General features: G+C 44.7%; 1 protein-coding gene across 1 annotated transcript in view; it reads right to left on the minus strand.

Annotated features, from left to right (window-relative positions):
• Positions 1-6,109: 6,109 nt before the first annotated feature.
• The window catches only part of ddx52 (DEAD (Asp-Glu-Ala-Asp) box polypeptide 52), a 120,457-nt gene continuing 114,459 nt past the window's right edge, over positions 6,110-12,107 (minus strand). Inside the window, exon 15 of the mRNA XM_055936891.1 lies at positions 6,110-6,676. Within this exon, the coding sequence (XP_055792866.1) occupies positions 6,649-6,676 (28 nt within the window). The 3' untranslated portion in view covers positions 6,110-6,648. The remainder of the gene's footprint in view (positions 6,677-12,107) is intronic.

The following is a 12,107-nucleotide window of genomic DNA, read 5'->3' on the forward strand; positions in this document are numbered from 1 at the left end:
CAGTTCTATCCCCTTGGGTGCTGCCATAGAGTTACATTAGAAGTGCCCATCCAAGAAGGCTCAAGGTCATTGGCCACAGACAAAATGATGACAAATCACGTGATATCTACAGTAGCTTTGATTGGACTGATCATGTCAAAGTCTTAGCCTGCATGCATCATGTCGACAATCTACTGGCAAATCCTTTTTAATCCTTGTCAAATGAAGAGAATTTATAGATAAACCGTATCGGTGTAAACGTTACACAAGTTGGAAATCGCAAAATTCAACAATGAGTGGTTTGGAAGGAATCAGTGACTAACTGCAAGCATTGCAAAGCAATCACTAGCCTGCTATTCAGTGGAGTGTCTGTGTGGTCCCAAATCTGGGATTAAGGGGCTCTTTTCCACGTTTAAAATGATAAACATTGGCCATGCTGTCAATGAAGCATGATTTGTGCTGCACTAAAAACAACTTACCTCAGAACTGTGAAAACTGACTTCAGTGAGTTCAAGACAACTGGGAAGTCGGGAATAATATATACACACTACCGTTCAAAAGTTAAAGGTCACTTAGAAATGTCCTTGTTTTTGAAAGAAAAGCAAATTTTCTGTACATTAAAATAACATCAAATTGATCAGAAATACAGTGTAGACATTGTTAATGTTGTAAATGACTATTGTAGCTGGAAACAGCTGATTTTTAAAGGAATATCTCCATAGCCGTACAGAGGCCCATTATCAGCAACCATCACTCCTGTGTTCCAATGGCACGTTGTGTTAGCTAATACAAGTTTATCATTTTAAAAGTATAATTGATTCTTAGAAAACCCTTTTGCAATATTTTAGCACAGCTGAAAACTGTTGTTCTGATTATAGAAGCAATAAAACTGACCTTCTTTAGACTAGTTGAGTATCTGGAGAATCAGTATTTGTGGGTTCGATTACAGGCTCAAAATGGCCAGAAACAAAGAACTTTCTTCTGAAACTCGTCAGTCTATTCTTGTTCTGAGAAATGAAGGCTATACCATGCGAGAAATTGCCAAGAAACTGAAGATCTCGTACAACGCTGTGTACTACTCCCTTCACAGAACAGCGCAAACTGGCTCTAACCAGAATAAGAAAAAGCCATCTCTGTCCAGTTTATTTTTATTGGCCAGTCTGAGATATGGCTTTTTCCTTGCAACTCTGCCTAGAAGGCCAGCATCCCAGAGTCGCCTCTTCACTGTTGACGTTGACTGGTGTTTTGCGGGTACTATTTAATGAAGCTGCCAGTACAGGACTTCTGAGGCATCTGTTTCTCAAACTAGACACTAATGTACTTGTCCTCTGGCTCAGTTGTGCACCGGGGCCTCCCACTCCTCTTTCTATTCTGTTCTGTTCTAGAGGGGGGGGGGGGGGGGGGGTTGGGGCAGTTGAGAGTGGGGGGGTTAAAATAATCAAGCAATAATTAATCCACCTGACAGATGTGGCATATCAAGAAGCTGATCAAATGGCATGATCATTGCACAGGTGCACCTTGTGCTGGGGACAATAAAACACCACTAAAATGTGCAGTTTTGTCATAACACAACGCCACAGATGTCTCAAGTTTTGAAGAAGCGTGCGATTGGCATGCTGACTGAAGGAATATCCAACATCATTTTAGAGAATTTGTCAGTACGTCCAACCGGCCTCACAACCGCGTGTAACCACGCCAGCTCAAGACCTCTACATCCGGCTTCCTTACCTGAGGGATCGTCTACCACCTGGACAGCTGATGAAACTGTGGGTTTGTCTGAGACCAGCCACCCGGACAGCTGATGAAACTGAGGGTTTGTCTGAGACCAGCCACCTGGACAGCTGATGAAACTGAGGGTTTGTCTGAGACCAGCCACCCAGACAGCTGATGAAACTGAGGGTTTGTCTGAGACCAGCCACCCAGACAGCTGATGAAACTGAGGGTTTGTCTGAGACCAGCCACCCAGACAGCTGATGAAACTGGGGGTTTGTCAGAGACCAGCCACCCAGACAGCTGATGAAACTGAGGGTTTGTCTGAGACCAGCCACCCAGACAGCTGATGAAACTGGGGGTTTGTCAGAGACCAGCCACCCAGACAGCTGATGAAACTGAGGGTTTGTCTGAGACCAGCCACCCAGACAGCTGATGAAACTGAGGGTTTGTCTGAGACCAGCCACCCAGACAGCTGATGAAACTGAGGGTTTGCACAAACTATCAGAAGCCGTCTCAGGGAAGCTCATCTGCGTGCTCGTCGTCCTCACCCGGGTCTTGACCTGACTGCAGTTTGGTGTCGTAGACCGACTTCAGTGGGTAAATGCTCACCTTCGATGGCCAGTGGGCACGTTGGAGAAGTGTGCTCTTCATGGATGAATCGCAGTTTCAACTGTACCGGGCAGATGGCAGACAGCGTGTATGGCGTCATGTGGGCGAGCGGTTTGCTGATGTCAACGTTGTGAACATAGTTCCCCATGGTGGCGGTGGGGTTGTGATGAGAATGTTCTTTGTGTGCATGTTTAGCACAATGGAGATTTTCTAATAATGAAATAGATGTCTCCGGAGGGGATGGCTGCTGTTTCACGGGCTCTTAACCAACCGTGCTATTTTGTTTGTTTTTTCAAATTGTTAGTAACTTATTTTGTACATAATGTTGCAAGAGCTTCTGGACATCAGAACAGCGATTACTCACCTTGAACTGGAATAATAATTTTTCTTTAATGAGTCGGACGAGACGGATTTACTCCAGACACTCGCTATGCCCTCCGACGAACCATCAAACAGGCAAAGCATCAATACAGGACTGAGATCAAAATGTACTACACCGGCTCCGACGATCGTCGGATGTGACAGGGCTTGCAAACTATTACAGACTACAAAAGGGAAGCACAGCTGCAAACTACCCAGTGACACGAGCCTACCAGACAAACTAAATCACTTCTATTCTCGCTTTGAGGCAAGTAACACTGAAACATGCATGAGAGCACCAGCTGTTCCGGACGACTGTGTGATCATGCTATCCGCAGCTGATGTGAGTAAGACCTTGAAACAGGTCAACATTCACAAGGCCGCAGGGCCAGACGGATTACCAGGACGTGTACTCAGAGCATGCACGGACCAACTGGTAAGTGTCTTCTCTGACATGTCCAACCTGTCCCTGATTGAGTCTGTAAGACCAACCTGTCCCTTGTCTGAGTCTGTAATACCAACATGTTTCAAGCAGACCAACATAGTCCCTGTGCCCAAGAACACTAAGTTAACCTGCCTAAATGACTACCGGCCCATAGGACTCACATCTGTAGCCATGAAGTGCTTTGAAAGGCTGGTCATGGCTCACAACACCATTATCCCAGAAACCCTAGACCCACTCCCATTTTCATACTGCCCCAACAGATCCACAGATGATGCAATCTCTATTGCACTCCACACTGTCCTGTCACACCTGGACAAAAGGAATACCTATGTGAGAATGCTATTCATTGACTACAGCTCAGCATTCAACACCATAATGCCCTCAATGCTCATCACTAAGCTAAGGACCCTGGGACTAAACACCTCCCGCTGCAACTGGATCCTGGACTTCCTGACGGGCCACCCCGTCAGGAGGTAAGGGTAGACAACAACACATCTGCCACGCTGATCCTCAACACGGGGGCCCCTCAGGGTTGCGTGCTCAGTCCCCTCCTATACTCACTGTTCACTCATGACTGCACGGCCAGGCACGACTCCAACACCATCATTAAGTTTGCCGATGACACAACAGTGGAGATCAGTGTGACCGTGTGGTGCCAAGACAACAAACCTCTCCCTCAACGTGATCAAGACAAAGGTGATTGTGGACTACAGGAAAAAGAAGGCCAAGCACATCCCCCATTCTCATCGACGGGGCCGCAGTGGAGCAGGTTGAGAGCTTTAAGTTCCTTGGTGTCCACATCACCAACAAACTAGCATGGTCCAAACACATCAAGACAGTTGTGAAGAGGGCACGACAAAACCTATTCCCCTCAAGAGACTGATAAATATTTGGCATGGGTCCTCAGATCCTCAAAAGGTTCTACAGCTGCACCATCGAGAGCATCCTAACTGGTTGCATCACTGTCTGGCATGGCGATTGCTCGGCCTCCGACCGCAAGGCACTACAGAGGGTAGTGCAAACGGCCCAGTACATCACTGGGGCCAAGCTTCCTGCCACCCAGGACCTCTATACCAGGCGGTGTCAGGAGAAGGCCCTAAAAATTGTCAAAGACTCCAGCCACCCTAGTTATAGACTGTTCTCTCTGCTACCGCACGGCAAGCGGTACCGGAGCGCCAGGTCTAGGTCCAAGAGGCTTCTAAACAGCTTCTACCCCCCCAAGCCATAAGACTCCTGAACACCTGATCAAATGGCTACCCAGACTATTTGCATTGCCCCTGCTGCTACTCTTATCTATGCATAGTCACTTAACTCTACCTACATGTACATATTACAATAGCCTCGCTATTGTTATTTTACTGCTGCTCTTTAATTATTTGTTACTTTAATTTCTTATTTTTTTAGGTATTTTTCTTAAAACTGCTTTGTTGGTTAAGGGCTTGTAAGTAAGCATTTCACTGTCGTATTCATTTGATTTGAATAACCAACTAGGTGCAAAGTGTGTGGGGTTATATCCTGCCTGTGTGGCCCTGTCCGGGGGTGTCGTCGGACGGGGCCACAGTGTCTCCCGACCCCTCCTGTCTCAGCCTCCAGTATTTATGCTGCAGTAGTTTATGTGTCGGGTGGCTAGGGTCAGTCTGTTATATCTGGAGTATTTCTCCTGTCTTATCCAGTGTCCTATGTGAATTAAGTATGCTCTCTCTTTCTCGGAGGACCAGAGCCCTACGACCATGCCCCAGGAATACCTGGCATGATGACTCCTTGCTGTCCCCAGTCCACCTGGCCGTGCTGCTGCTCCAGTTTCAACCGTTCTGCCTGCGGCTATGGAACCCTGACCTGTTCACCGGACGTGCTACCTGTCCCAGACCTGCTGTTTTCAACTCTCTAGAGACCGCAGGAGCGGTAGAGATACTCTGAATGATCGGCTATGAAAAGCCAACTGACATTTACTCCTGAGGTGCTGACTTGCTGCACCCTCGACAACCACTGTGATTATTATTATTTGACCCTGCTGGTCATTTATGAACATTTGAACATCTTGGCCATGTTCTGTTATAATCTCCACCCGGCACAGCCAGAAGAGGACTGGCCACCCCTCATAGCCTGGTTTCTTCCTAGGTTTTGGCCTTTCTAGGGAGTTTTTCCTAGCCACCGTGCTTCTACACCTGCATTACTTGCTGTTTGGGGTTTTAGGCCGGGTTTCTGTACAGCACTTTGAGATATCAGCTGATGTACGAAGGACTTTATAAATACATTTGATTGATTGAGTCATGCGAGTGACTGATTTATTGTACAGAGGAGGAATCCCTTCTATCACTGATTGGCCCAGAACAGGGGTAGGAGTGATGAAACAATATCTCAGTTTCAAGGTTCCAACCACTGAACCCCGACACCATCACACCTCCTTGTGGCCTGCTGGAGGTCATTTTGCAGGGCTCTGGCAGTGCTCCTCCTTGCACAAAGGCGGAGGTAGCGGTCCTGCTGCTGGGTTGTTGCCCTCCTACGGCCTCCTCCACGTCTCCTGGTAGCGCCTCCATGCTCTGGACACTACGCTGACAGACACAGCAAACCTTCTTGCCACAGCTCGCATTGATGGGCCATCCTGGATGAGCTGCACTACCTGAGCCACTTGTGTGGGTTGTAGACTCCGTCTCATGCTACCACTAGAGTGAGAGCACCGCCAGCATTCAAAAGTGACCAAAACATCAGCCAGGAAGCATAGGAACTGAGAAGTAGTCTGTGGTCACCACCTGCAGAACCACTCCTTTATTGGGGGTGTCTTGCTAATTGCCTATAAATTCCACCTTTTGTCTATTCCATTTGCACAACAGCATGTGAAATTTATTGTCAATCATTGTTGCTTCCTAAGTGGACAGTTTGATTTCACAGAAGTGTGATTGACTTGGAGTTACATTGTGTTGTTTAAGTGTTCCCTTTATTTTTTTGAGCAGTGTATATATTTTGTGATGTCTGGTTTTAAGAATTTGCTCTTAATTGACTTAATTAAATCAACTGTTTTTATTAGAATGTCCAAGAAATACAAATCACACTGTAAGCAACAGAACAGTAATATCATACACATCTGCCTGTCTACCCATCTCCTTCCATCTGCCTGTCTACCCATCTCCTTCCATCTGCCTGTCTACCCATCTCCTTCCATCTGCCTGTCTACCCATCTCCTTCCATCTGCCCGTCTACCCATCTCCTTCCATCTGCCCGTCTACCCATCTCCTTCCATCTGCCCGTCTACCCATCTCCTTCCATCTGCCTGTCTACCCATCTCCTTCCATCTGCCTGTCTACCCATCTCCTTCCATCTGCCTGTCTACCCATCTCCTTCCATCTGCCTGTCTACCCATCTCCTTCCATCTGCCTGTCTACCCATCTCCTTCCATCTGCCTGTCTACCCATCTCCTTCCATCTGCCTGTCTACCCATCTCCTTCCATCTGCCTGTCTACCCATCTCCTTCCATCTGCCTGTCTACCCATCTCCATCGGTTTTCTCCTTCCTTTCATCTCCTTGTCTTCCCCATCTCCTTGTCTTCAGTTCTTCTTTCCTTTCTTCTTTTTCCTGAGAACAGAGAGATTGTTGTGAATGATTGTAAATTAATCAAGATTTTCTTTTGTTTTTTTACTTTGGAGATGATTGTCAATATGTACATTGTTACATCATGCCAATAAAGCAAATTGAATTGAGAGAAAAGAGCACAAGAATCCCGCCGTCCCCTGTCAGCTGTTAAAAACACTAAACAACCCTATTATCCAAACACACAAGGAAATCAACCAAGTTGTTATAGAAATTAAACCTCGTATTTGACAAATTGGGAAAACGGAAACGAAAACACAGAATGAACTAAATTGCTATTTGGCTTAAAAAGAGAAAAGAAACTGGAATAATATCTGTACTCTGTCAGAGATACAAAACAGAGACAGATCCTGACCAAAACACAGCCTCAGCAACCACCAATTAGCTATAGAAAAAGGGAGACACAAAAAGACATGGCCACCCAAAGAGGAGCGTCTATTTGGGCACTGAACTACAGGGGAGGTAGAGACAGAGATGCACTGCCTCCTCTACTGTGAGAAATACTCCCACAGGGGAGGTGGAGAGATGCACTGCCTCTACTGTGAGAAATACTCCCACAGGGGAGGTGGAGAGATGCACTGCCTCTACTGTGAGAAATACTCCCACAGGGGAGGTAGAGAGATGCACTGCCTCCTCTACTGTGAGAAATACTCCCACAGGGGAGGTGGAGAGATGCACTGCCTCCTCTACTGTGAGAAATACTCCCACAGGGGAGGTGGAGAGATGCACTGCCTCCTCTACTGTGAGAAATACTCCCACAGGGGAGGTGGAGAGATGCACTGCCTCTACTGTGAGAAATACTCCCACAGGGGAGGTGGAGAGATGCACTGCCTCCTCTACTGTGAGAAATACTCCCACAGGGGAGGTGGAGAGATGCACTGCCTCTACTGTGAGAAATACTCCCACAGGGGAGGTGGAGAGATGCACTGCCTCCTCTACTGTGAGAAATACTCCCACAGGGGAGGTGGAGAGATGCACTGCCTCTACTGTGAGAAATACTCCCACAGGGGAGGTGGAGAGATGCACTGCCTCTACTGTGAGAAATACTCCCACAGGGGAGGTGGAGAGATGCACTGCCTCTACTGTGAGAAATACTCCCAATACACAATCTCAAATCAATTCCCAACTTCTGTGCTTCTGTGTTACTAATCACATAAAGCATTAAAACAAAGATCCCCAAGCTGGGAATGATTCTGGGAGAAACCAGATATGATTTCCATAAAGCATTATAACAAACATCCCCAAGCTGGGAATGATTCTGGGAGAAACCAGATATATGATTTCCATAGCTGAGGAACATCTCATTAATTCCCTGTAGTATTTACTCCTTTTTTTTATCATCTTAATTAAATGTATTGACCAAAGATTCCACAATACAACAGCCGAGCCAGCGAGAGCCTTGTCCCGAAGCCACTCCTGCGTTGTCTTGGCTGTGTGCTTAGGGTCATTGTCCTGTTGGAAGGTGAACCTTCACCCCAGTCTAAGGCCCTGAGCGCTCTGGAGCAGTTTTTCATCAAGGATCTCTCTGTACTTTGCTCTGTTCATCTTTCCCTCGATCCTGACTAGTCTCCCAGTCCCTGCTGCTGAAAAACATCCCCACAGCATGATGCTGCCACCACCATGCTTCACCGTAGGGATGGTGCCAGGTTTCATCCAGACATGATGCTTGGCATTCAGGCCACAGAGTTCAATTTTGGTTTCATCAGACCAGAGAATCTTGTTTCATGGTATGAGAGGCTTTTGGGGCCGTTTGGCAAACTCCAAGTGGGCTGTCATGGGCCTTTTACTGAGGAGTGGTTTCTGTCTGGCCACTCTACCATAAAAGGCCTGATTGGTGGAGTACTGCAGAGATGGTTGTCCTTCTGGAAGGTTCTCCCATCTCCACAGAGGAACTCTGGAGCTCTGTCAGAGTGACCATCAGGTTCTTGGTCACCTCCCTGACCAAGGCCCTTCTCCCCAGATTGCTCAGTTTGGACGGGCGGCCAGCTCTAGGAAGAGTCTTCCAAACTTCTTGGTTCCAAACTGGTGGTTCCAAACTTCTTCCATTTAAGAATGGAGGCCACTGTGTTCTTGGGGACCTTCAATGCTGCAGAAATGTTTTGGTACCCTTCCCCTGATCTGTGCCGACACAATCTGGTCTCGGAGCACTACGGACAATTCCTTCGACCTCGTGGCTTGTTTTTTGCTCTGACATGCGCTGTCAACTGTGGGACCTTATATAGACAGGTGTGCGCCTTTCCAAATCATGCCCAATTAATTGAAATTTACCACAGGTGGATTCCAATCAAGTTGTAGAAACATCAAGATTGATCAAAGGAAACAGGATGCACCTGAGCTCAATTTCGAGTCTCACAGCGAAGGGTCTGAATACTTTTTTTTAAAGTCTAAAAACCTGTTTTCGCTTTGTCATTATGGGGTATAATGTGTAGATTGATGAGGGGGGGGGAAACGATTTAATACATTTTAGAATAAATAATAACCATAAAAATTGTGGATAAAGTCAAGGGGTCTGAATAGTTTCCGAATGCACTGTACCATAGTGTGACATCACAGCAGCAAGATGTGACAACCAATGAAGAACAAACACCATTGTAAATACAACCCATATTGATTTATTTTCCCTTTTGTACTTTAACTATGTGACCCGTTTCAGGAAACTAGGCGTATGTTGTGCAACACTACTCCACAGGAGAGAAATTTGGACATAAAAAAATGATTTATCAAAATGCCTTCTGAATCATGTTAACTTTCATGTGCCTTAACTTCTTTGGGACTGGGGGGGCAGTATTGAGTAGCTTGGCTGAATAAGGTGCCCAGAGTAAACTGCCTGCTACTCGGGCCCAAAAGCTAGAATATGCATATAATTAGGTGATTTGGATAGAAAACACTCTGAAGTTTCTAAAACTGTTTGAATGATGTCTGTGAGTATAACAGAACTCATATGGCAGGCAAAGACCTGAGAAAAAATACAACTAGGAAGTGGGAAATCTGAGGTTAGTAGTTTTTCAACTCTTTGCCTATCGAATACACAGTGTCTATGGTGTCATATTGCACTTCCTAAGGCTTCCACTAGATGTCAACAGTCTGAACCTTGTTTCAGGCTTCTACTGTGAAGGGGGAGAGAATAAGCTCAGTCAGGCGCGTGCCCGTGAGAGTTAGCTGCGTTCCTTTAGAAAGGAATTGTCTGGTTGAAACATTATTGAAGGTTTATGATAAAAACATCCTAAAGATTGATTCTATACATCGTTTGACGTGTTTCTACAAACTGTAATATGACTTTGACTTTTCGTCTGAACTAAGCGATCGCGCATTGAGCATTTGGATTACTGGGCTAAACGCGCAAACAAAAAGGAGGTATTTGGACATAAATGGATTTTATCGAACAAAACAAACATTTGTGGAACTCGGATTTCTGGGAGTGCATTTCGATGAAGATCATCAAAGGTAAGTGAATATTTATAACGCTATTTCTGACTTTTGTGACACCTCTCCTTCTTTGGAAAATGGCTGTATGTTTTTCTGTGACTAGGTGCTGACCTAACATAATCGCAAGGTGTGCTTTCGCCGTAAAGCCTTTTTGAAATCTGACACAGCGGTTGCATTAACTTCTTATGGCTGAAGGGGCAGTATTAAGTAGCTTGGATGAAAGGTGCCCATTGTAAACGGCCAGCTTCTCAGTCGCTAATATATGCATATTATTATTAGTATTGGATAGAAAACACTCTAAAGTTTCTAAAACTGTTTGAATTATGTCTGTGAGATTAACAGAACTCATATGGCAGGCAAAAACCTGAGAAGTTCCACTTCCTGTTTGTATTTTTTCTGGGGGTGCCATATTTTCAACCAAGCTCTCATTGAATATAAAGAGAGATATGGATGGGTTTTCACTTCCTACGGCTTCCACTAGATGTCAACAGTCAATAGAACTTAGTCTGATGACTAATTTGAAGGGGATTCGAAGGAGACAGGAAAGAGTAATCACTGCCATGAGGTGCATTGAACTGGCGCGTTCACGTGAGAGGGAGCTCCGTTTCTTCTCTCAATTGAAGTCGATTTAATTCTCCGGTTGGAACGTTATTCAAGATGTATGTTAACAACATTCTAAAGATTGATTCAGTACATAGTTTGCCATGTTTCTACTGACTGTAACGGAACGTTTGGACATTTCATCACGTTATAGTGGTCGCGCTTTGAGACTTTGGTTAGGGTTTTTGGTAAACAATTCGAAAGTAGCTAATTTGACATAAATAACGGACATGAACGAACAAATCAAGCATTTATTGTGGATCTGGGATTCCTAGGACTGCATTCTGATGAATTCATCAAAGGTAAGGAAACATTTATCATGTATTTTCTGGTTCCTGTTGAGTCCAACATGGCGGCTAATTTGGCTAATCACCTGAGCTCCGTCTCAGATTATTGCATGGTTTATATTTCCGTAAAGTCTTTTTGAAATCTGACACAGCGGTTGCATTAAGGAGAGGTATATCTATAATTCTATGTGTATTACTTGTATTATCATTTATATTTATGTTGAGTATTTCTGTTGAAACGATGTGGCTATGCAAAGTCACTTGATGTTTTTGCAACTAGTGAATCTAACGCCTCAATGTAAACTCAATTTTTTTTTATATAAATATGAACTTAATCAAACAAAACATGCATGTATTGTGTAACATGAAGTCCTATGAGTGTCATCTGATGAAAATAATCGAAGGTAAGTGATTCATTTTATCTCTATTCTGGTTTTTGTGAAGCTATCTTTAGTTGGAAAAAATGTCTGTGGTTATTGTGGTGACCTAACATAATCGTTTGTAGTGCTTTCGCTGAAAAGCCTATTTGAAATCGGACACTTTGGTGGGATTAACAACAAGATTATCTTTAAAATGGTATAAGACACATGAATGTCTGAGGAATTTTAATTATGAGATTTCTGTTGTTAGAATTTGGCGCCCTGCACTTTCACTGGCTGTTGTCATATCGATCCCGTTAACGGGATGCAGCCATAAGAAGTTTTAAGGAGAAGTTTATCTATAATTCCATGCATAACTCTTGTATCTTTTATCAATGTTTATGATGAGTATTTCTGTAATTTGATGTGGCTCTCTGTACTTTCACCGGATGTTTGTTTGAGACAATGCATTTCTGACCATAACACACCAATTTTAAATGAGGTTTTTGGACATAAAGATTAACTTAATTGAACAAAACACACATTTATTGTGTAACATGAAGTCCTGTGAGTGCCATCTGATGATGATCAAAGGTTAGTGATTAATTTAATCGCTATTTCTGACTTTGTGAGCCCTCTCCTCGGCTGGAAAATGGCTGTATGTTTTTCTGTGGCTAGGTGCTGACCTAACATAATCGCAAGGTGTGCTTTCGCCCTAAAGCCTTTTTGAAAACGGACACTGTG

Source organism: Salvelinus fontinalis, chromosome 10 (genome assembly GCF_029448725.1).
Source record: "Salvelinus fontinalis isolate EN_2023a chromosome 10, ASM2944872v1, whole genome shotgun sequence".
Classification (NCBI taxonomy): Eukaryota; Metazoa; Chordata; class Actinopteri; order Salmoniformes; family Salmonidae; genus Salvelinus; species Salvelinus fontinalis.